Source organism: Dermacentor albipictus, chromosome 3 (genome assembly GCF_038994185.2).
Source record: "Dermacentor albipictus isolate Rhodes 1998 colony chromosome 3, USDA_Dalb.pri_finalv2, whole genome shotgun sequence".
Lineage (NCBI taxonomy): Eukaryota > Metazoa > Arthropoda > Arachnida > Ixodida > Ixodidae > Dermacentor > Dermacentor albipictus.
The window spans coordinates 116,611,489-116,637,813 of NC_091823.1; the positions used below are offsets into that span (position 1 = coordinate 116,611,489).

Below are 26,325 nucleotides of genomic sequence, written 5' to 3' on the forward strand. Positions count from 1 at the left end.
TAGGAATTTTATTTCCGTTGAATGAATCTAAGTGTGTCTCGTTTGAATTAAAAAACGCGTTTTTCTTTCCCAATGTTTGTTCCCTCCAAACATAGTCGCGCTTCAATCGCTGCTCCCATAACCCCCCATGCTGATGTCGGTGACAATCTGTACTGAACCGCTTTTCGCCCGAAGCTTCGCGTCCTATTTGGATCGACCTTGAAAGGTACGAAACTCTTAGTATAATGCAGTCGCCATAACTAAATGCAGTGGAGCATGCGTGAACAGAGATTTGTAATGAATGCCGAGACGGACACTACACATTTATATCTGTGAACGCGTCGGATGACTGACTGAGGCACACATTGCTGCGCTCATTGTGATAGGACGCTATCACAAGCCTCGTGGCTTCCTGCCTAGATATGCGAACAACGTCAATTATATGAAAAAACGCTTGACAAGCGCACGTGTTCAACCAGCATGGAAATTAGACTGTGCGTTAGTCCGAATGAGCAAAACGAGTACAAGGTAAAAGCGGGAGCCAGGGATTCCACAGGTTGACTTGACTTTTTCAATATTATTCTTGCGTTATCTGCGCAAATAACTTACGCGTCATCCCCTCTGGCCAATATAGGCTTTTCCGCACGATAACGTAATTCAATACACGACATTTGTGCGCCAAGACGGAAACTTAACCTTGTGACTTAGTTTACACAAGTCGCGATGGTTCTTTGTATCTCGCTTTTTCTTCCTGTAAACCATCACACAAACTTGTCTTAGCTTGACGTGAGCTCTGAGGGGTGCAGCGACACCATATCGAGCAGCATTTTAAACCATACCACATCCGATTAATATCAAGCAGAACAGCAACTTTCTTTGGCTTATACCTCACACTTCTCGCATTTTCTGGCGAATCATTTTCCTTCATATGCTTTAATAACGTTGCAGATTATTGAGCCTCATGCTTATAGCCTTCTATCTTGTTTATAAAGGTTTTCTTGCGCAGTATTCACGCAATACATGGCGCTATTTGGCCATATGTGGCCCTTGCGTCATAAAACCCCTCACATCTATATCGCCGTATTCAAACACAATTTTCCGTGTACTGACAAGTTAGACGGCGCACTGGCATGTGTTACAAATGTTGAGTGGTCCAATTTAGAGGCAAGTAAAGCTTTATATGAGCTTTGTCTATGAATCCGACAGAGATGATTATGTGTCAAGCTCGAGTAATTGTCAAGCAATCGTAGCAGGCCACTCTTCGGCATTTCAAGCGTAAAGCAATGTATTGAAAAGGAATAATTGAAAATCTCTGATTTGTCATTTGCTTTATCAGTCACCGATGCTTGAGCGATAACTAGATAATCATCGTTATACCTGAAAATTTTGGTTAACATCTGAACTGGTAAATATTTTTACCTTTAAGTTAACGCTTGCGAACCTAAATACAATTTCCATAGTTGATGCTAAGGCTCGGTGGTATTCATTGTAGGCTTGGAAAGTTTTAAACAGAAATTATTAGCTACGCTACTTTCGGCAACAATTTTATAATTGAATTCTGTGCTGGAAGAAGGGTTCTAAGCGTCCCGCTGGCTCTTTGGCAATTTTACGGCACTCCGGACCAACATGTTGACGGGACATGTTAAGCTTGTAATGTTATGTAGGCACTTCAATTACAGAAGGAACAACTCATTTCTCAAGTATAAAACACGAACCGCGCTATGCTTGAACATACTGAAGCTTTCTAACATAAGTTATCTCGTATGTGCCTGACAAAATCGTGGCTCTTACAAGCTTTGCCGTGACGCAGGAGGTATCTGCAAGAAGTCTAAAGTTGGTGGGTGCATTTTAAACAAAAAAGAGGTGAGGCGTGCAGACAGGACACAAGAGTAGAGAAGTGGACAACACTTCTCTACTCTTGTGTCCTGTCTGCCCGCCTCACCTCTTTTTTGCATAATGAATCCTTACCAACTAGCTCAGCCTTCTGTCGTTCTATGCATTTTAAGGTTTAGTTTTAGGACAGCACACTTTTGGTGCTGCGGAAAAAGAAATATTCGGCAGTGTGTCGAATAGGTAAGCTTATTTAAAGGAAGATCATGGTAGTTTGTTATATACCTTCAGTATGTAGCAATGTTGAAGCTAGTGGAGATGTTATGACATTTGTCTCTTGGTATAACAAAAGTAAGCATTTCACATGCTTCTCCAATTGCCGATATTGCTGTAAGCTTTACTGTAGTGCAGTGGGATCATTTGTGACAGTAAGTTAGTTAAGTATAACGCAGTCATTGGGTGAATACACTAATATGAGATATATTATTGACACATGTATTGGCCTAACAGGCTTCGATGGTTCAAGTGTGCTTTTCTGGGGCACGCAAATATTTCGCATGGCTCTTTTTCAACAAAACGGTTAAATTTTGGGGTTTCGCATGCCAATGGATACGATTACGAGGAACCCCGCAGTGGTGGACTCGGGATTAATTTTCACCAGCTGGCGTTCTTGCAGTTCTCCCCCATCGAAATTCGGCCGCCGTGGCCGGGATTTGGTCCCGCGACCTCGTGCTGAGCAGCGCAACGCCACGGCGGCTAATCAACTCGGCGAATTTGAGAATTTCGAGAATTGTCGCACAAATTTTGATGGCCTAAATAAAATATTAGCCCAAAATAGCCATTCGAAATGTTATTCGTCATTTAACGCTAGCAAGCTCCACCCAAATTGATGGAGCGGTATACTAATGAGAGGATCGCATGAAAGATGGTGTGGGCAGCAGATGTTTCCCCTTAAATGACATTGGACTGCGTCCAACGAATGGCACTGATATATAACGGTTGTTGCGACAGTTCGAAAGAGGAAAAAAAAAACGAAGAAGAACACGAAGGCCAACGAATGCCGGTGTCAAGTTCGTAATGACGGGGATTTTCCCCGACATAATTGTTGGTAGCCGCCATTGACATGTCGTGCAGCAAAAGCGCAGTGAGCATTGCTGTAAAAAAGATTTCTTTGCTATGTTTGCCGCTCATTTGGTATCCGACTGCAGGCGGTTAGTGAACTAGTTGCTCGGAAAGTCCTACTAACATGAAGCGTTCGGGCCTTCATGCTGAAATATTGAACAAAAGAAAAACTGTAGATTATTAAAAAAATTAAGTAAAGAAAAACAGCAAGAGAAAAGCAAATACGTAGTCGAAGCCAAGCGAATCGGTGGCGTAGCAATGATCTTCTTGTTTTTTTTTCGCCCTCTTTCATTCTCTCTCTCATCTTTTTCTCCCCACTCCCCTTACCCCGTGCAGCGCTGTTGAGGTGCCCTCCCTTGAGAGACAGTTACGGCACTGCACTTTTCTCTTCCTTTCATCTTAAAAATCACTGCTACTACTACTGCTAAAGTGTGTGTGTGTGGGGGGGGGGAGGGGGGAGCGTATTGCTTAGGCCAGAGCAGTTGAAATGGTATAAACAATAACTGCACTTGAACTCAAGTGCAGGAAGCAGCTCGCCTTATGAAGACGGCACAGTTTTGGTGAGTCGAGCTTCAACTCCAGCAAAGCGCTGTGGCGCCTTGGAAGCGCCCTCTATTTGTCTTACACTAGGCGTAATGACCACAAGGAAACACGCCGAAAAGCGTATTTTTGACTTTCAGTATCTGACTAAGAACGTTCACCGTGACGTGAGTGACATTTATGCGCGCATACGGTAGGCCTCGCATTAAAAAAATGCTCGTATGCTAAATCTTAAGAAACAAGCGAACGAACACATGAACGAATGAAGAGAAAGCAATTTAGCTGGTCTTCGTCCCTCATTTTGTTCGTGTACAGGGAGTGACGTCTTTATGACGTTTAGGTTTGTTTACTCGCCCACGTACGGCTGTATCCGACGTCGGCGTCTGAGGGCTCCCATTCATAATTTACCATCTACATTACTCTTCCTTCCCCCGTCATTTGCATTCGCTGATTGAGTTGGAGTCCTATTGGCATGGTGAGTGCGTTATGATTAAAGACATGTCAATCTACGGAGCATCTCTTATGGGGAAGAGACAATCTTGTGAAGAGTGCATTCATCTTTTGGGTGAGAGAACACCGGCAGCCTAAGGGAAAGACGTTTTGAAACACCACATCCCTCCCTCCCCCTCTATTTCTTCAAGTACATAGGAGCGTTTTCCACAATAAATTCGTCACACACCAAAGAACCAACATCCCGTTTCTCCCAAGTTTTATACTCAAGTTACTGCTTCAAGGTATTGAACCGGCGACCTCGATGTAACCGGAGGTGACGCCTAATGAGGCCGACGTCGCCTTAGCGATCTGCGCGCTCCGCTGACTTCGACCGTGGCGAACGACTTCCTCGATGGATGGAGGACCTCGATGAAGGTATGACGCATGGGAGAAGACGGCATGCTTATTCGAGCAGCTCCTGGGAGCATCGTAAACATGTCTCCGCTTCATGGTCATTTCTCCGGGAGCGCGCGGAGGAAGGAAGGAAGGAAAGAAAGAAAGAAAGAAAGAAAGAAAGAAAGAAAGAAAGAAAGAAAGAAAGAAAGAAAGAAAGAAAGAAAGAAGCTAAGAAAGAAAGAAAGGCGGGACGACAGCCAAGCGAAAGCGCTTGGCCCTTATGATCATTTCAGTGCAGTGTTATTGAAGGCTTTTGGAGCCAGAACTAAAAGGAGGTCATCATTGAGGAAGCATACGAAGCATACGATGATTATTGGAATGAGGCGCCGTAATTTACAAAATTACGCTTCGTTTCAAGGCGCCGATTGAATATCTTGCGTGCGTATACGTGCGTCCGTATTATTATTGCGCGCGTATTATACACGCTTGCGTATTATTGCGTGCATATACCAATTACTAATGTGTCACACGCTGGCCGTTTTTTTCCCGTCATGCTTGTTTTGTTGTGACGAGTATGCATGAGCCAGAAAGTGATTTTTAGTTCCCTATGCGTTCAAACTTTAGTTTCCATGATATTCACCGAGGCAAAGAACTCATACATGTTCCGATACGCCTGTTCCTCTGCACCTTCACTACGTAAGAGACAGAAGCAATTTCTTTACAAAGCCAAGGCCCTCATGCAGTATGCGCGATTACGCTTACAAAATAGGCTTATGTACGCAGGCCAATCACGAAATTGGCACTGAAACTAGCACTTCTCGCCAATTTTATGTACGTTAGCCTGGCCAGAATATGCAAGGTTGTCCGTGAAGATCACTTGCGAAGGGGCACTAAAAATAAGAAATTATTTTCCAGCAATTAATATCTTGTGTATGCTCGCCATCAGGCTATTTTAAATGCATAAGCACATCTATGCCTACTGAACGAGGAAGCCCGTCTATCCGTCCGTCCATTCATCTGTACTTCCGTCAGGTAAGATGATTGCTTTAAAGATAGCGCCCGCAGTAGCGAGCTAATTGACCTTCGCGCTTCTATTTCTGTCTCTGCTTTTGTTCGCTTTGTTTCCTTGCATTTCTGGGAGCTGCCACTCCCTTCTTGCGGCTATGGGCAGCCATCAGGTCGGATAACGTCCAGGAAACGTGGAAGTGCGTCAAGCGATACAGACAGCGAGGCCACTGAGTTACGCTCAGACAGCCACGCTTCGTCGGACGATGACATCTAGGTCGCGATGAGCAGATCAGGAAAAAGAAGACTACTGCAGGCATCTTCGTCGCCAAGTGCTTCTACCATGAAGAGCACACCACAGCGCTGGTCGCACACTGTGCTCTTCATGCCCGTGGACCCGGCGACAAATTTGCGGCTCCTGAACAGGCACGTCCTCCCTTCGTTGCTCTGGAGAACCACACCAAATGAGATGAAAGACGTGAGAATAAACTGGCGAAAAAATGTCCCCACAGTTGATGTGTGACATCGCAGCGCCATACAAGGCCTACGTAATATAACTGGTATCGACAATTTAAAGGTGCGAGGGCACAGGAGGCGATGGCACTGCGGGCCTCATTTATGACGTCGACGTTGCCACTCCGAATGACGAGCTGCTGGTACTTTTTTCTACACTACAGCTTATATGCGGTTGATATAACGCTATGGGGAACGGGTGGCAGTGGTGGCGAAATAAAGAAACTCTGCAGGAAGCAATAAATGCAATCACGACATACGTAGAGCCGAGAGGCCGAGAGGACTCGCTTGTTCCCCGGAGAAATCTGAGCTCCTACTCATTAAACCAAACTATAAAAGAAAATCGCAAGCCTCTGACCTACAGGGAAGCACCTTGGAAATGAAAGGCGTACCCATACCCCAGGTCTCCTGCCTAAGGGTACGGGGATTGTACATGCAAAGTAACTAAAAAAAACTTCAACAATCCAACGCTTAAAATCATACGCGGTTCAGGTGTGCAGGTTTATTTCAAGAATTGTTACTAGAGACACCGGCATGAAAGAGAGCAATATCGTTCGACTGGTAGAAACCTACATTATCTCCCGTATAGCGTATTGTGCGCCATTTTCTATTATTTTCACGCATACGGAGAAGCACGTGATTCAGATAATGATAAGGAAAGCATTAAAACAAACATTAGACTTTCCTCTAAGCACAGCAAAGAGAGAGAGAAAAAATAATGCAGAGAAAGGCAGGGAGGTTAAAGAGAGGTAGTTCCGGTTGGCTACCCTGCGCAGGGGGAAGGGTTAAAGGGGATAAAAAGAGAAACAGAGTGGGAGGGGGAGATAGAAAGGGAGACGAGCACGAACAAAGCGCCTATACTACAGAGCGGTAAGGGGCGGCATTCTTAGAGTCTGTCGTGAAGCCCCGTAGACCGCAAGAACCTTACCAGCGGGAGTAAGGCCTTCAACGCGGATGTTCTTTCGGAGCATTGGCCTAAAGCTTTTAGTTCTGAATGTGGACGATTGTCCAACTGGTCCAGCACTCTGCACATCACTTGTCTCGCAGCACTGTATCGCGGGCAGACACAGATAATGTGTGCGAGCGTCTCGTCGATGTTACATGTGTCGCACGTGGGGCTGTTGGCCATTCCTATGAGGAAAGCATAGGCGTTTGTAAAGGCAACGCCTAGCTACAGGCGGTAGAGCATGGTCTGTTCACGTCTTGGTAATCCAGGCGGGAGGTGCATCAGTATGTCCGGAGACAATGAACGCAACCGACACATGGTGAAAACATTTGAGTCTCACAGGGGCAAGCGGCGCCTCCCGAAAACACGCAAAAATACTCGCAAAATGGGAGCAGTAGAAAAAAACGGGGTTCCACACAAGAGCCACTTCTTCGTCTTCCTTCCACAGCAAAGAAAAAGCTATCAGGCCTACGCTTACGCGATACACTGGACGAAATTATAGAAACACAGAGAACATCACACTATGAACGCCTAACACACACGAAGAAAGGACAGAAAACGCCGAAGAAGCAGGAAATGCAATACCAGATGCGAATTGAAAAAAGAGAACTATTCCATCGGACATCAGGAATACTTTCATAAACCCCTCCCCCATTCCTCTCCCCCACCGTAAGAAACATGCACCCGAACCATAACATAGAAGGACAGAAAGCAAGAGCCAAAATGTTCGACAATATGCTCAAAGACGCTGAACGTTTGGCTTGTGTAGATGTTGCAAAGTATTCGCCAGAACCTGGTGTTGGGCTGCTGAGCACGAGGTCGCGGGATCGAATCTCGGCCACGGCGGCCGCATTTCGATGGGGGCGAAATGCGAAAACACCCGTGTACTTAGATTTAGGTGCACGTTAAAGAACCCCAGGTGGTCGAAATTTCTGCAGTCCTCCACTACGGCGTGCCTCATAATCAGAAAGTGGTTTTGGCACGTAAAACCCCATAATTTAATTTTTTTTTCGCCAGAACCAGCCATGACTCTGGCAGGGTTTATAGGTACAAAAATGGATATCGCAATAACTAGCACCATACGTACCAAACACGCAGAAGAAGGAGAAGGGGCTGCAAAGCAGCCGTAATTAATTACACCAAGGGACGTATATCATCTCAAGCATATTGAATTCTCACTGAAACATATCCTACCCTCAGAAGAACTGTTGGACTGACTTGGATGCCATGCCATGCAGGGGTGATTGGCAACAACACTGCGCACGACACCGCCCGAGCAAGTATCAACCGGGAGAATCATATGCGTCACCCACCACTCTCCAAACAACAAATCCCCGAAAAGACCCGAACGGAACTACGCCCCCCCAGAACCAGAACCAGATCAAGAAAGGACAGTTTCCCAACACGAACAAGGGGGAGACCGGATGACTAGTTACGGAGCTATCTTCGAATACTATCGAAATGCTCACTACAAATACCCTCTTTCTGACAAATCATTAAAGAAACATAAAGAAACCACGTTGAGGCTTCTAGAAATAAGCACCTTCCCCATACCCCTACTCACGCACTGAATATACCCAGAAGCAGACTCATGACACTGTAAGACACGCAATAATCCACGTGCAGACTTTGATCACATTATACGGGCATGTCCATCAGCCCGAAACAATATCAGACACAGCGTAAACCACAATATACTAAAATAAAAACACATCAGCAGTGGGAGGCTATACTACTCGGTGAACGCCGAGACCAGCTTTGGGCTGTATGGCTGACGGAAGATGCCGCCACGGTTCAAGGCCTGGACTGCGTCTGAAGGAAAGGGGAGCTTTACGGGACTGATTCCCTGGCCCTTTCGTTCCCCTTTCGAACCCAGCAGAGGTGTTTAAATAAAGATGTTTTATCTCCCTCTCTCTACAATTTCGCATAGAAAGAATTGAAGCATAAAAAGACCGAAATCCTACCAAGTCATCACCACCGTCATAATTTTTTCCCTAAACGTGGATTGCCTAGGGGCGCGCCCTGGAGACTTCGCTCGAAAAAAAAAAGGTTACCATTATTTCTCCCTATGTAAAAAGTTTTCACCAAGAAGGCTACTGCTTAGTCCCTGCCATCTGGTGAGGGTCGGTGTGCTCGGTCTCATTAGCTGGGTGCTTTCCTCAAATATCAGTTCCCAAGTCAGAACGGTCACAAGAAGGAATAATAACGCTTCCGCAAACTAAGAGCGAGCGCTCCTGCTTCCACACGAGGTTCGGACACTGAAAAAAAAAAGAAGGCGCTAAAGTGAAAGATGGTAGCAACGCCACCCACGAGGTTCCGGACGAGCTCCTCCTGACGTCATAAATATTGGCAGCATTTAGGCAGGTTAGTAAGTTGGGTCTATTGGTAAGATGGAACAGCATCGAATTCCAAAGAAAGCAGATACTGGGCACAGAAAGTTTAAAAAGCTCTTTCTGCTGGCAAAGAGGGCCTAAATTTGGGAAAATAAATATATGGCATTCGCGACGCCATACCGACTTACCAGCCCCGATGGCTACACACGAGATTCAAAAATTAATTTCTGAGCTAAGAACGAAGCTTTTTCAGCCAAATGAGTGAACACAGCGTTTAGAAAAAATACTTTACCACCCTACTGAACAAGTGTAGATCTTTATTGTGCTTTTCAGAAAGACGCCAAAGAAACTAAATATTGCCAATATCCTGCCTGAGTAGAAAAGAAAACTGGGCTATTTGGTACACGTTGTACAGCTTGCAAAAATTACGGCGACGTACGCAACACACAGTTCCTCTTTCTTTGTGCTGTGCAATTCGCGCTGTTTTTTTTTTTTGTCTAAGATCCTGCCTCAGATTTCTTCCTGGCGGCTTGGCCCTATTGACGTCAATTTCTTCCCGTGATGCAGGTTGATGCAGGCACCATCAGTCACAAGGAACTCCACGTGAGATCGACCACGGTGACAACCTGAAATAAATCGATCGTTAATTGACTGTTTACGCTGCCATCCATTTTTTTGCACACCAGGGAAGGAAGAACAACGCAAAAGGGGGGTCATATCTAAGGTACGTAGACTGGAGGGAGCGTGCTCAGGCTCACGTGGATCTCCCTTTATCGCCAAATCAATCTTATCTGCGAGAAAAGCGTCAGCAACGACGTCGCCCTCGAAGCTGGCGTGTTCTGCTGATTCGAATCAGCTGAGAGGAGGTATAGAAGGCACGCGAGAGGGACAAGCGGAAATGATACGCAGTCGGGGAGGAGAGATAGTTGAGTGGACAGCGCAGTCGTACGGCCGCTGTACGAAAGGCGTTCGTTGCTCTTTTGCGTGCACCCCAAAACAAACCACGTATACAGTTCGACGGTGTGACCTCTGTTCCTCAATGCCAGGAGAGTGATGCCGCATGTAAACGATGGCGTATTCTTCAGGCACCACTGACAACTCTGCGAATAAAACGAAATACAGCTATAAGATGTTCATAGGAAGACGCTGGACGCACCTAGCAGCTTCGTTCGGTCATGCGTCATTGACATACAAGATCGCGCAGTCATTCACGATATCGACGAGCCATTCTTCTAAACAAAGCGTTATTGTGCGTGGTCAGCTGAAAAATAAGCATGTATGTTATTAGAATACGTTGTCTTTAAACTAAATACCTACTTGCAGAAACCTCTTTTCTATTGCTATGCCACCTAAATGACATCTGCGATGCTGTTTCGAGGTGATTGTCGGTTAGTGACACCCACAATAGCTGCCTTCCATTCCAACGAACAGACTGTTGGCGCACGAGCTGTGGCACTTGTTTGGGAAGCTCGCCATTAAGGCGGTAAGAAGCGACGGAAGAAGAAAAAATAGGCTACACCGGTCCCTTTCAAACGGTGTCTTCGGAGAGGCAGCTTCATTTCCGTATCCAGCTTGAGGAAATGCAGCTTCAATATACTGTATCCCAAGAATATGTTATCAGGTTTTATATGATCTCTGCTTCGGAAACGTTTCCTAAACGGAAAGGTTTCCGCTATCAGGCAGGGACAAGCAGAAGTGCATGAAAAACGCAGTGTAGCGCTTGACGTACAAGCCCTACATGCGGAAGCCAGTACTAGTGATTGGAGTGGAAAATCCTAACGCAGTGAAACAGATTAAAAGCAAGCGTCAAATGGCTAAATGATTGTCGCAGAAATACTACAATTGATCAGAAGCCAACGCTTCGTCTCGTTCTAGTCAGAAGTGGGAGCGCGAGTAATGGCATATTATGATACTAGCTGAAATGTGCTCGAGGTGACCTGACTTTCTTTCAGCAATGGGTACACAATGTAGGCACTTATGGATGAGCAGTTTCTTACTGCAGCGATGGAATGTCAAAGTGGGCGAGAGGTACTATGGATGGATGGATGGATGAAAAACTTTATTAGGGTCATTTAGGGCGTGCACTAGCGCGCAGCGGGCCGCTCCCACGTCGGGACAGAGAGGCCGAGTCTCTCCGCCGCGTCGCGGGCCCGTTGGACAGCCCATAACTGTTCTTCGAGGCTGGGGCTGTGTAGGACCGCATCCCAACGTGAAGAAGTGTTGTTTCTATCGCTGTGTAACGCGGGACATCGCCAGAGCATGTGAGGTAAATTCGCTAAATCATTGCATAGTGCGCATGCATTAGTTGTCTGAATTTCGGGGTACACCTTGTGAAGAAGAGGTACTATGGCAACGGGAAAACCAACTGCTTAGAGATTCCCGCAAGCATCTGAAATGAGTATAGGTCATTGCTTTCCCAGCGCGCTTGCTCAAATGGCGAGTGCGAGCCATTTGCGAAATAAACCAACTGGCATTCTTGTCATGCTCGCTCTCCACGACTGCGCGTCACTGCGCAAAGCTAAATAACGATACGAGGAAGCACCGAAAAGCCTGGGAGGACGCGACCTTCGACGATCGGGGAGACGTGCGTCCGGGCAGAGCAAGGAGAAGGTCGCTCTCGCCAGAAATGACGGCTGACTAACAGGTGACCAAGTGCCGAGGTTTAAGCTCGTTTCAATAGCTCTTTCCTACAAGTTACCAAGGGTGACCTTCAGAAAGAAGGGGGGGGGGGGGGGGGTCGTTCGGGGGCTAGGTCGGGCGTAGGCTCGAATATACTTTCACCTGTGAAATCCAAGTCTCTTCCATCGGTTCCCCTGCAGCGCCGATGAAGATCAGACCAGATCATATCTTCTCACCCGTTTAGCCACGAACGACCTCTCCAATCTCAATCGATTTCTAGGAAGCCTCGGCAGCGATAACTTGTATGTTGCGTTTACTTGTACTCATTTTAATTGCCGCGTGAGTCGACCGGAGTGAACGCACGTCTGATGTGTACGAAAAGCCTTCAGGCTTTACGATTTGGTTTAGTGCATTCTCAATCACGGATGTTGTTCCACTTTTCGGTAAAGGTGTCTCTTAAAATGTGTGCTAGCATTGTTTCGACGTAAGATTCTTACAGACCTCAGGAAATAGTATACTACCGCGAAAGAGTACCGTCGTAAGGCAACGCGTCTCATGCTCTGACAAAAGAAATGGTTATCGTTCCAGTCACGGTGCGATCTTTAATTCTGCTTTCCGTATCTCAACTGCGTTTGCAGAGTTCCGATACTATGTAGCCATGGTTTGTGGATGAGGGGATACTCGGGGTGAGGTAACAATTAATATTTTGTCTGCATCTTCTATTGCACGGCTGCAATAGTCCCTTTCATTCGATACTCATCACTTGTGGAGTCCGAATTTCTTAATCCATTCCGTGGGCTGTTTTTCCAAAACTGCCTGATTTCGTACTGCCTCCGTTGTTTCACATTAGGATCGTTTATTAAGAGAGTAACTGATCTCATGTGCACCGCGATGTATCACGCTCTACGCCTTCTTCGCGACACCAGTTTGGAGTGGCCCATCCCTTCCTGGGGTGCCATGACTTCTCAATTGAAACTTCTCTTCGATTTGCCACTCGAAGCACGAGTGAAGCTCGTGAAGCACGCTGTTTGGCGACGTTTCACCGGAACTTCCTGCCTCCTGTTCACGACGCAAAGGCACGGGAGGGGCTAACAAATGGACTCTTGTCTCGGTCATTGGTGTGACCATTGTTTGAACATTTAGAGTGATGCAGTATGGATAATAATAATAATAATAATAATAATAATAATAATAATAATAATAATAATAATAATAATAATAATAATAATAATAATAATAATAATATCCTTTATTGCACTCATGAAGCGAGGGAGTGCGGGAAAGAAAGCTGACAAGTCAGCTTGACTGGTTCCCAAATCCGGAGTACAAAATACAAGAAACAGAACACTTTTGGCATAGCAACATAAAAACCACAACTAAACCACAACAGTGAGAATAACTGAGTCTATAAATAAAAAGTTTTTAAACTGGGTGAAACATCAATGTGAAAGGAAAACGTATAAACATGAAAAAGTGCAAGTAAGAAGTGCTACACTATGAAGGAAATGACGAAAAAAAAAAGGGTACACGTTATGTAGTACGAACAGCACATTGTTACTTTGCAGTGCGTATAGCGTACATGCGCAGAGATGAGAAACCACATGAAATTATGTCATGAGAAAGGAGTTGTGCCACAGAAAAACAATATTTGTTCCTGCTTTGACGCTGTTTCGGGAGTGAATCCGTTGTTACGGCAGAAATTTAACAAATGCGATAGCATTCTGTTTACCATTCGTTGTCCGTATCCGGTTCTGCTCGTTTTGATTAGACATGGCTGTGTGCTTCAACTCTCATAAGATGTCCTTTTCGAAAGTGATGCCAACCGTAGTAGGGAATAGCTGTTGTATTTTACTTCAAGCTTATAACGGAAACACAAGCAATGCAGATATAGCTCGTCTATCTTCATTATACAGTACTTCAAGAACAGAGGGCGGGAAGGATGACTCATGGATGACTCATTTCTTAAGATTTTCTTCTGCAATATCATGATTATTTGCAAATTACCTTGCATTGTATTCCCTCAAACTAATTGGCAATATTTCATATGTGAGTAGAATAGTGCATTGTACAATAGAAACTTATCTTTTGGCGGTAGAATATATCTGTTGGCGTGTGTCAGACCAACGATGTGAGACAGTTTTGACACAACGTGGTCGATATGGATGTCCGAGGTCATATTTTCACTAAAATAGACTCCAATGCACTTGCTATTTCTCTCTTTGAGTTGTGAAGCACAGTGCCTGAGGTAATGTTAATCTACTTGTTTTTTGCACGGTATATGACAGCCTTCGTTTTACTAACGTTTGTTTTCAATTTGTTAAGTTGTGTCCATGTATCTAATTCCGCAAGCGTTCTGTTCGCTCTCATAATTAGCTCATCCATACTTCCTGCAGAGAATAACAGTGGGACATCATCAGCGTAAATGACAAATTTCCCCATCGGATCGACGTTAACAGTGTCATTCAAACACAAGTTAAACAGAAATGGCTCCAGAATACTCCCTTGAGGGACGCTGGCAGAAATGGGCAATATATTAGAAGAGTAGCCATTTAAATACCGTACTGCTTGCGCTCAATGTAGGACGTCAGAAGCGATAGAACCATTACCTGGAATCTGCGCGTTTCAAGTTTTCTTTAGCAGGATGGAGTGATTTAAATAATGGAAAGCTTTTGTAAAATCCACGCATATTCCAAGGGCTACTTATTTATTTTCGAGCTATTGCAGGATAAATTCTTTTTCTTCTAGCAGTGCCATTTCTGTTGATCGATACTTCCGGAAGCCGTACTGCGCGCCGTGAATGATATTGCAGTGCTTGCTAAAATTCGTTATTCTAGTAAGAACCATTTTTTCGAATCCTTTTGAGAAAACGGGCAGTATGGACTTGGGTCTAAAATTTAAAAAAATCATTCCTACTTCTTTCATCGTACAATACACTCACTTTGGCGAGTTGCATTTACTCCGAAAATGTTCCTTGAGGTAAGCAAAGGTTATATATGTGAGCTATATGTTAGAAGAAGAGAAATGTATGTGAACGTTTGTTTCTGAAGATTCATGTTTTCACTGTTAAGGAAAACATGAATGCCAATTCAGCCCAACGGCAATGGCAGAACGTAGCGGCGTCATTCTTCTTTCCTGCGCCCTACCGGTTGCCATCGTTTACCCTGCGCCCCGGAATCTATTTCTTGAGCGGATGAAAGGTTCTTCAACGCTCTGCTGCTCGTGACGCTAGTGCTATACAGCGTGAAAGCAGGACACACGACATGGTAACAACCGACGATCACACGCGTTCCCGACGGCGTCCCCCTGGTGTCTTCTTCAACTGCCTGCCGCATTCATTACCATTTGAACCTACGCAAAACGGCCTTCGTCGTTCTGTGCCCGATCAGAAGACGGAATAGTGGATAGTGCTACGACAACGTAATTGCCGCTTGGTTTCTTTGGCCGGGAAAAGATGTCGCGCAGCCCGTAATTCGTCTCAATCCGTCCTTTGACGGATTGAGACGAATTGCTGGCACCTTGTATCTTAACAGGTCGACCTCAGTGATAACATTCCCAACATTAGGCATTGGGAGGGTTGCGCTTGCGGTATGTATAGCACGTGTAAGACACTTTTCGTTACTTATTATGGAGGCTCTTCACCCGCGCAGCGATCCACTTTCGAAAACTCGCTATAGGCTATGGACAGCGTCTACACCTTCATCGTAAGTGTTATTGTTTGAAAGTGTTCCTTCCCCTTTTATCCCCCCTTAGAGAGGTGCTGCCTGTCCGAGTAAAAAAACAAATTGAGCCACTGGGTGCGGGTCATTGAATGCCATTGGATATGTGCCCGGATACACAACTTGCTTCTGGCTGCAGTCTTGCAGATCAAACAATTTGGGCCGCCGAGTGCCTGTCACTGAGTACGTGCTTATTGCTGGCCAATTTCCCATTTCAAACATCCATCATGGGAGATTGAAATACATCCCAAACTCGCCCAACTTTCCACTATCACAGCTCAGTTTCAGATTACCATCATTCCAAGGAGGAGCACGCAGCAAAGAAATGTATCTCTCTCTTTTAGTATGATGGAAAAAAGAAAAGGTGGTTTGTCAATGTGATGCAAGAGGTATAGAAACCCTACATATATTTACACAAGTGTCGTAGTTCTCTGCGCATATACGTCAAAACAACAACCTTCTTCGACAGATATCCTATATCGCCTTCATTCTTCTGAGAAGAACGTCACAAGTGACGAAACTGTGCTCGAGTCATCAGCAGCCGCTGCTACAGCTGATACCTCGTTAACCCAAACAAGATTTGGGTCGTTTAGTTTCGATCATTTTGATAGGCCGGTGGATTTTAGACACCAGTTTAGACTATTTTCAGTAGAGCTTTAAGGCGTGGCACATTAAGGTCGGTAAATGAGGCCCAACTGTAAGGTCGCTCTGATTGTTCGGGTTCTTAAGTCTCACGAATCGGCCACGTGCTTTGTGTATAGAGAGGGGGTTCACTTCCCCCCATGTCAGCGGGGCGCCAGTTGCTGTGTTATGTGGGGTCACAGGCAACGCGCAGGGTTGGGTGACGCGTCGCGGCAGGTGCCAGGCGGGCGAGTGCCGATTCCTGGAAGTCGGTATTGTGCGCACGATGTTGGCAGTCCGCCGACGGGTCACACAGACCAGCCTTGAAACGGACCGCTGTACAAGGTATTGTGGGTCTGGCGCCCGCGTGCCTGACTAATTGGAGGCGCCGCCGAGGTTAAGCAGGACTTAGTAACTCTGACCCCGTGCCACATGCAGTGAGCATGGACCTAATCTGCTACGCGTCCGGAACGTAATCGCCAGCCTTGTTGTTGGGTGCGACTGCCTGCGTGGTGTCGAAGGCCACCTTACCGTGCACGCTGTAGGAATGCGGTGCACACGTAAAGAGTTCATTCAGACGACGGCGTCTTGGAAACACGCACTCGGAGAACTTTGTCTTGTAGACAATAAGTTTGAAGGACAAGGAGGGTCATCCGTCTCCCACACGGCCAAACTTTGAGTACAGCGGCACTTCGTGGTGCCGGTGCCCCTGCTTCCGAGACATTTGCGGCCTAGACGCCGTTGGGATTTGAAACGGTCTAGCGATAACTTGTTCGGGCCTGGCGTGTTTTGCTGAGCCTGTCACTAACTACGGAGAAATGAGAGGGCAACGGAGTTTTGGCGAAGAAGGAAAAGAGCATTGTTTTCCAATATGTTTATTTTTGAGAGTAAGCCCATTCCTGTGGGTTGTGGCTTAACAAACGGTTGACTCTGATTGGCGACTGAACCTGTGGGACGCGCCAAGGGACCTACCGCCTTTTTTTTCTTTGTATATTTGGGCTATAAAAATCGGGACGACATGCTGTCCCTCAGACTTGGCTGAAATCAGGATTGCTGATAGATCAGTGAGCCTCCGTACTATGTACGTTAAAACGAGTCTGGGCTCTAACAGTCATTGAGACAGTAGAAGAGTGAGACTTTGTTTCTCAATTGTTCAACTTTGTAATGTATTTGTTTTACCTGCCATGTATATAGAAAAGTTTACTTATAAATATTTCTTGTACATCTGACCTCATCGTTTCCTGCCTGCGTTTGATCAACAACTGCCGATCATCATCCGAGAAGCTTCAAGATCCAACGGTGAAGAGAGGACGGAGAACGAACGAAACTTTACTGGCGCAGCACGACAGAATCGGCAAGCCCCACAACGAGCAACGAGCAGCGAGCCAGGCGCAAGAAATCAGAGGACCACCAGCGAATTCCGCAAGGGTTGCAATTCATCTGGACAAGGACGTCAGGCGGCGCCCCCAGCAGCAACGGGTGAGCGGGATTCCTTGCGTTTTGTCTTGGTTGGCATGGCTGTTGTTCAGTGAGGTTAATGGTGTTCACGCGCAGAACAGCAAATGCGAGTGAGGCTAACGTAAACATTGATACGGCATCTGAACAAAGAGAGGGTCAGAGACGGCAGGAACTACAACGCATCGGAGAGACCGAGTCTGAGACGTCGGATACTGAAATGGATAGTCAGACGCAAGGCGCTTCACAGGCTCCGAGCACGACAGATCCAGAGGCCATGGCGGTGAGACGCCTGGAGCTGGAGCTGGAAAAGGTGCGCCTACAGCTAGAGTGCGAGCGCATTGCTCTACGGAGAGTGGAGCTTGAGCAGTCGGGCAGGCCGCCTTCAGTGTCGGAAGGAAGCGATCGCCACCGTGACATCACGGATGGAATAGCGCAATGTGCTAAAGTGCTTAAGGCATACCGGTTGCCGTGTGACGCTGACGTTCCGATATGGTTTGAGGAGGTTGAAAAGTTGTTTTCATCTTTTCAAGTACCAGAACACAGCCGTGTACATTTGATCATGCCTGCCCTGACTGAGCGGGTCCGTTATCTTTTGCGTAGCCTCAATGATGAGGAATGTACGGATTACGAGACTGTAAAGAAGGCGGTACTAGATGAACTTAAGCTCACGCCGGCTGAATACTTGGGTAGGTTTGAAAAGGCATCTAAACGAAAGGAGGAAACTTGGGCTCAGTTCGCGTCCCACGCTAGAACTTATTTAGCCTATTACCTTCAATCTCGCAATGCAAACACAAAAGAAGCTATGACGGAGCTTATGGTCGCTGACCGTATGAAAGCCAGTCTAAGCTCAGAAGCCCTTGAATATGTTCTTTTGCGGGAGGGTGAAGAGTGGTTTAAGCCAGTGGAGGTGGCGAAAGTGCTGGAGACTTTCGAACAAGCTAAGGGGAAAGGACGAGCAACTAAGCCAGCCGCAACAGCCTCATTGACGCAGCAAGCAAAACTAGCTAGCCCGCAGAGGACAAATTTAAAATGCCACGTGTGTCATATACAGGGACACCTAGCCAGAGACTGCCCGAAAGCTTCAAATAAAGAACAACAGGGGAAGGCACCGACTGTGCAAAAACAAAGGGTACAGAAGGTTGCTGTTGTAACTGAAGAACGTCTACCAGAGCAAGAAAGGGTGCTTAGCGCTAGAGTAGAAATCTTAGCTCAATATGCTAGCTCAGGGAGGTCAAAGCTGGACCTAATCCCTATCATGTGCGGGGATATAGCAACGGAAGCTGTATTGGACACAGGTAGTGAGATAACGGTCGTCCGTAAAAGCATGTTGCTCGTCGTTTTACAGGAGCTATCGGGAACAGTAAGGCTCGAGTCGGCATTCGGAAAGACCATTCTAGCTAACTTAGCTACGCTGCCCGTAGGTATGCATCGCCCGGGGGCTGTGATACAACCGCAGAGGATCGATCTGGTGTGCGCGGTTACAGACGAACTTGCAAAGGGGGTTGACTGCCTGTTGTCAAAGGAAGATTGGGAGCTACTACAGGCGCAGGAAAAAGACGAGTTTGGACGAGAAAGTATTCCGCGGGTAGCCAATTCCGTTGGAGTTCGATCAATCGAAATAGTCGATAACACTGAGCCAGACTACGTCGTAAGTTGTGAAGAAACGACAGACAACATCCCCGTATTGCAAGAGAATAGTTTCATACAAGATGTCACTAGGGTGCCCAGTCAGCGGGAGAAATTTCGAGCTGCTCAGCTTGCCGATGAAAGCCTGAAAAAGGCCTGGAATGATGCGAGAAACGGTAAAGCTGGCATGTTCGTGTCAGATGGACTTTTGTACCATTGAGATTCCTTAGCGGGAGTCAAGGTCAGACAACTGGTCCTACCAGAGGAAAAGCGCAATGAGGTATTGCAGCTCGCGCATGAGTCATTGTGGGGTGGACACTTAGGGCCGAAAAAGACAAAGCTCCGGATAAAGTACAGTTTCTTCTGGCCAGGAATGGAGAAGGACATCGCTGGGCATTGTCAGACGTGCCACCAGTGTCAAACACGCTAAGATAGCCGTCAGAGCGATAAAGTCCCCATCACTCCGCTTACGCGACCGGAGCATCCATTTCAGGTGGTCAATGTGGACATCATTGGGCCTATTGAGGTGCCATCTGCGAGGGGCCACAAATATGCTTTGTGTCTTGTCGATCTTTGCACGAGATGGCCTGAGGCAGTGCCGCTCCGATCCCTGACAGCGAGGGCCACATGCGAGGCTTTACTGGAGATTTTCAGCCGTACTGGAGTGCCGGAAACGATCTGTTCAGACCAAGGCACGAACTTTAAAGCTCAACTGACACAGCTAATGTTGGAAAAACTGGTTTGCTCACCCAGGTTCTCCACTGCTGAACACCCTGAGAGCAATGGAGTGGTTGAGAGATGGAACAGAGTCCTGAAAAATATGTTGTATTATGTAATGGAGCGGGACCGAAGAAACTGGGACAAGCTCATCCCATTTGTTCTGTGGGCTTATCGCGAAGTGCCGCATGATACCACCGGGGTGGCGCCGTTCAGGCTATTGTACGGTAGAAACCCAAATGGGCCCCTATCAATATTGCAGCAAACTTGGACGGGTGAGATCGCGGTGCCCTCAACTCTGAGAGAGAAACCTGCCAATTATTTGCAGCAGCTGAGGGAGCAACTAGAACTAGCCGCGAGTGTAGCTGAGTTGACAAGCACCGAGCGCCAGAGCAAATATGCTGAAGTTTACAATAGGAGGGCACGGACTAAAGAATTTAAGGTCGGGGACCAAGTACTCCTCTTTGACACCGATCGGGCAACCAAGATGGCTGCCAGATGGTTGGGTCCTTTCACAGTTATTGGGAGAGAGAGAGAACACTCATATCGCTTGCAAATAAATGACAGAAAGACTTCGGTAGTGCACGCTAACCGACTCAGGCCGTACTACGCTAGAGTGAGTCATGTGGGGGTGGTGTTCGAGGAAGACGGAGAATTTGGTGCGGTGGAATACGCGCCGCAAGCTCTATGCACTTCAGTGAGCGAGCACCCAATAACTGAAGACAAGCTAGCTCATTTGGGTTCAGATGCGCGCACGGAAATCGAGGCGGTATTTGAGAAACATCGCTGCGTCTTTGACGGAAAACCTGGGAGGGCACAGGTAGGGCGGCACCGCATCGAACTGGAGGAAGGATGTAAACCAAAGAGGACGTTTCCTTACAAAGTCCCTGAACTATTAAAGAAAGAGGTTAGTAGGCAAGTGAAAGAGCTTCTTGAGTTGGGCCTGATATATCCGGTGGAGAGCGAATTTGCGCACCCGGTTGTGTGTGTTGGTAAGAAAGACGGGTCAGTGCGCATGTGCGTCGATTATAGAACGCTTAATGCCGTGACCAGGGTAGATGCCTTTCCAATGACCAATCCACGGGAGCTGATCTTCAGAGTTGGTCACTCGAATTTTATAACAGTCGTTGATCTGAGGAGAGGATACTGGCAGGTACCGATGGAACCCCAAAGCGAACATCTCACGGCATTCGTGACACATGATGGGCACTACGCATGGAAGGTAATGCCATTTGGGCTGAAAAATTCTGCGGCTACCTTTCAACGGATGGTTAATTCATTGCTGGCTGCGCACCAAGCTTATGCGTCAGCGTACCTAGATGACATTGCAATCTTTTCAAATACCTGGAAAGAACACCTGCAGCATGTAGACATAGTGCTTAAACTGCTAAGTGATGCTGGGCTGAAAGCCAGCGCTGAAAAATGTCAGGTAGCGCAAACTCATATCCGCTATTTAGGACACATAGTTGGCTCTGGAACTCATGCACCAGACCCTGAGAAGATAGCTGCCATAGAAGGCCTTGTGCCACCTCACACAAAGAAGGAGTTGCGAAGTCTGTTGGGGCTTTGTGGGTATTATCGGGACTATGTCTCAAACTACGCCGACGTGGCGAGCCCGCTTACAGCTTTGACAAGGCGAGGGGTTCCTAATTCAATTCCATGGTCGGAAGAAGCGCAGTGCGCGTTCGAAAGTCTGAAATTAGCTCGCTGTCAGGCTGTCGCCATGAACACGCCTGAGCCTCATCAGCCGTACTGGCTATTCACTGATGCGTCAGCGACGGCGGCCGGTGCCTGTTTAGCTCAAATGTCAGCGGACGGAAAAGAAAAGCCGATCGCTTTTGCTAGCCATCGCTTTAACCCGACACAGGCGCGCTGGTCGACTATAGAGAGAGAAGCCTTTGCTATTATTTGGGCACTCAAGAAATTTGACTACTGGCTTTTCGGAGCAGTGGTGAATGTTGTCTCTGATCATAACCCATTGTCATATTTGACAACCAGCACCCCGCAGGGGGCCAAGTTAGCAAGATGGGCGCTTTCACTACAGCGCTACAATGTAACGGTGCGTCACCGGAAAGGAACATGTAACGCCAATGCTGATGCATTGTCAAGGCTCTCGAATCGTTCATGGGAGCCAATCGAGTAAAGAGCAGAAAAGAAAGGATAGACAGAAACAGCCATGCCAGCTGGGACAGGCGTGAATATTCCCGTTCACCCGAAGGATGTGTGTGTGGGACAGTTCAGCCTTGGTGGAACTTTCTGTGGCTGTTGTCGTCTATGTGTGTGAGGGTTATAAGACTGTGGACATACTATGTATATAACCTGCATATGTTACTTTGCTGCTGTTGTGCCGTGCAGTGCGTTGGAGTGTTCCTGTGCATACATGAGTGTTTCTTTTGCATGCTCACTGTCATGAATGTGTTGAGCTTTCGCCCTTTTCTTTTATCGCTGTGAGAAAATTGTTTTTTTTACGTGGTCCTTTCAGTTCATTTTCCTGTTCCTTACGGACTCCGCAGCACCCGTGTTGGGCAGCGTATGTCAATTTTCTTTGACGACGGAACCTTCAGAGCCTAAATCTTACGATAAAGCGCCCTTGGGCTCTTGTAGTATAGCTGGGAACATTGTGAGCCCAGTATACTCTTTAGGAGGGACGTGTAAGGTCGCTCTGATTGTTCGGGTTCTTAAGTCTCACGAATCGGCCTCGTGCTTTGTGTATAGAGAGGGGGTTCACTTCCCCCCATGTCAGCGGGGCGCCAGTTGCTGTGTTATGTGGGGTCACAGGCAACGCGCAGGGTTGGGTGACGCGTCGCGGCAGGTGCCAGGCGGGCGAGTGCCGATTCCTGGAAGTCGGTATTGTGCGCACGATGTTGGCAGTCCGCCGACGGGTCACACAGACCAGCCTTGAAACGGACCGCTGTACAAGGTATTGTGGGTCTGGCGCCCGCGTGCCTGACTAATTGGAGGCGCCGCCGAGGTTAAGCAGGACTTAGCAACTCTGACCCCGTGCCACATGCAGTGAGCATGGACCTAATCTGCTACGCGTCCGGAACGTAATCGCCAGCCTTGTTGTTGGGTGCGACTGCCTGCGTGGTGTCGAAGGCCACCTTACCGTGCACGCTGTAGGAATGCGGTGCACACGTAAAGAGTTCATTCAGACGACGGCGTCTTGGAAACACGCACTCGGAGAACTTTGTCTTGTAGACAACAAGTTTGAAGGACAAGGAGGGTCATCCGTCTCCCACACGGCCAAACTTTGAGTACAGCGGCACTTCGTGGTGCCGGTGCCCCTGCTTCCGAGACATTTGCGGCCTAGACGCCGTTGGGATTTGAAACGGTCTAGCGATAACTTGTTCGGGCCTGGCGTGTTTTGCTGAGCCTGTCACTAACTACGGAGAAATGAGAGGGCAACGGAGTTTTGGCGAAGAAGGAAAAGAGCATTGTTTTCCAATATGTTTATTTTTGAGAGTAAGCCCATTCCTGTGGGTTGTGGCTTAACAAACGGTTGACTCTGATTGGCGACTGAACCTGTGGGACGCGCCAAGGGACCTACCGCCTTTTTTTTCTTTGTATATTTGGGCTATAAAAATCGGGACGACATGCTGTCCCTCAGACTTGGCTGAAATCAGGATTGCTGATAGATCAGTGAGCCTCCGTACTATGTACGTTAAAACGAGTCTGGGCTCTAACAGTCATTGAGACAGTAGAAGAGTGAGACTTTGTTTCTCAATTGTTCAACTTTGTAATTTATTTGTTTTACCTGCCATGTATATAGAAAAGTTTACTTATAAATATTTCTTGTACATCTGACCTCATCGTTTCCTGCCTGCGTTTGATCAACAACTGCCGATCATCATCCGAGAAGCTTCAAGATCCAACGGTGAAGCGAGGACGGAGAACGAATGAAACTTTACTCCAACCTTCCATCGTGTATCAGCCAGCCCAATGCTGACAGTCCGCATTTGTTGATTATATTCTGCAGTGGATCGTACCCACGTTTGGAACGAGGATGATGGGAAGTTTTTAGGCAGCCTGTGTCGAACGCAGCTACGAAAGTTGAGCAGAGCCACACGAGTTGTTCTGTGTCGGCCGGCGGCATGCAGTTCCATATCTTGTGCCTCACCCACCATGCTGATCTACACACTTTCGTGGAGCAGTTATGGAGTTGCAAGGACGCATATAAGCGTCGGGAATACTAGTGATTGAACGCATTCAACGCAAAGTGAGGAAAGAAAAAAGAAATGGTCTGAGCATGGCAGGATTTGAAGCTGGAACAAACTGTTGAACTTTCAAGGGGTCCTCATTACGCAGGCAGTTCTGGCACTTGAAGCCGTTCGAGGTCCGCCTTCCTTCCCAGCAGGTGAAAACCGAGGCCTACTTTTTTACGGCACCGTGTTATGCAAGTACCTAGTGAGTGCTTGATCAGATAGCCAAGATCATTATTTGACAACATCTCATCGCACGAGCAACTACTGACACAGTGAGATAATTCAAAGTGTTTTCCTAAAATTTACGCCATTAATTACTAGAATTCTTAATATGGAAGGCAAGTACACGAGGAAAGAAACGATTTGCTCGCTTTCAAGCCTTGCACCATCTCAGAATTTGTCAACTGAAGAGAGAGAAGCAGAAAGAAAAAAATACAAGCTCAGCCTTGTTCTACTCCCTTCGGAAAGGAAACGATTGACATCATAGGAATAAGTGTCATTATTTAATTTGACACGAAAATTGATTTCAATTGCTGCAGAGGTAAAAAGAGGAAGGAAACGCAAGGCGATTAGCCAGAAGCACAACACCAGTTGGCTACCCTGCGCGCGGGTTGCGGGGAAGGGGTATAAATGAGAAGGTATGGGGTAAAGGAAGGGGAGACAGAAAAATAAGAAACAAACATAGCAAAGCAAGAAGTACTAAGGGCATTCACCGAAGCAGGGAGTGAATTGACCTTCATGCTACCTCTCGCTTTAACGCGAAGTGGTGAGAACACAGGGCACGCGAACGTTTCAGCCCCCGGCTTACACTATCGCCATAGCAGATCTCCTTCAAGATAGGGCCCGCGCGGCCGCCCCATACGCAACCGTCGCCAAAGTAAAATGCCCCCTCCCTCCTCTCCCCCCTCTGCGTTGCGCGCGACGGAAGACGGCTCGCTTCCTCCCCCTTTCCTCCCTTGAGGGCGCGAAATTACGCCTCCATCGTCGGCTCACCGCACGCTTTCACTCGCACATACAGAATACGACGCGTGGCACCGATGTTATCGCTCTTGGACTCTTTACAGAAGATCACGGTGATAGCAGAAATGTACCTTGAGTGCCCATATAATTGCGTTAGGAATAGACACCCATGCTTTAAAAACCTTCTATTAAAGTCTGCGTCAGGTCTGCGTTGGAGGATTGTCTCTTCGGACGGAGGTCGCTCGTCTAGCTTGCTAAGCACGGAAGTAAATGAACGTTTCTTTGCCCGAAACTGTGTACAGTGGCATAGAATATGGCTGATGGTTTCCTCTTCACCAAAGTGGCCACAGACTTTGGTGTCAGCCATTCCTATGCGAAAAGCGTAGGCTTTGATTAATGCCACGTCCAGCCACAGTTAGCATAAGAGGGTCGCGTCTCCGGACAGTCTGATGGTATTAATTCAAAATCCAGGGAATGTAGTCTTGCAATTCCAAGTTTAACCCATGCCAATCAGATGTCGTGCGTTGGCGTGCAAATATGCGAAGCCTTCTTCTAACATCTGTCCTTGAAAGCGGGATTGATAAAGATTGGGCTTCTCCGTGAACTAATCGAGCCGCTTCGTCCGTGCGTTGATTAACGATATTCCACAATGGCTCGGTAGCCACTAAATTATGACAGGCTGTGCCTTCTGGGTTGAGCGGTATATCGCTTCTGCAATATCAAACATCAAGTGTTCATGGGTGGCCCGACGTGTAGTCCACAATAAACTCGGCACTGCCACCTTCGAGTCACAGAAAATTCACCATTTGCGTGGACGTTTGTCATCAATGTAGCGCAACGTGGCACAAAGGGCGGCAAGTTCTGAAGCTAGCACAAATGGTTTCGAGGAGGACGCACTGACACGGACAGAAGAGGACGACGACACACGCTGGTCGTCGTCCCTCCGGCCTGTGTGTTCGTCCCTTCCTGCTATGCGAGAAACCTGTTCTGCTATGTGCAACCCATGAGCTCAGGCGAACCCTATTCTGAATATCTGCGGCTGTCGATGTTGTCCAGTGAGATGTTTTTAAAATTGATGAGGTGGCACTGAGACAACATCTCGACGTCCCGTCTTGGGAGAACTGAGCCCGGGTAACCGAAAACCTGCCAGACAATTCAATAAAGTTATTACCAAGCAATGGGGATGGCTTTCGTTGGGATAGCAACAACTGTGGTTGAGCTGTTTGATAGGACCGCGCCGTTGGTCTATATGTCCGTGTACTCACGGTATCTTTCATACAAGAGGAGCATATGGTAAGCTGTTTGAGAGC

At 47.2% G+C, this 26,325-nt stretch overlaps 1 protein-coding gene across 1 annotated transcript in view; it reads left to right on the top strand.

The window, feature by feature from the left end:
• The window catches only part of LOC139057743 (uncharacterized), a 60,826-nt gene extending 40,875 nt beyond the window's left edge, over positions 1-19,951 (top strand). Inside the window, exons 2-4 of the mRNA XM_070536495.1 lie at positions 17,337-17,441; positions 17,780-19,084; positions 19,890-19,951. Coding sequence (XP_070392596.1) covers positions 17,337-17,441; positions 17,780-19,084; positions 19,890-19,951 — 1,472 coding nt within the window. The remainder of the gene's footprint in view (positions 1-17,336; positions 17,442-17,779; positions 19,085-19,889) is intronic.
• Positions 19,952-26,325: the final 6,374 nt, after the last annotated feature.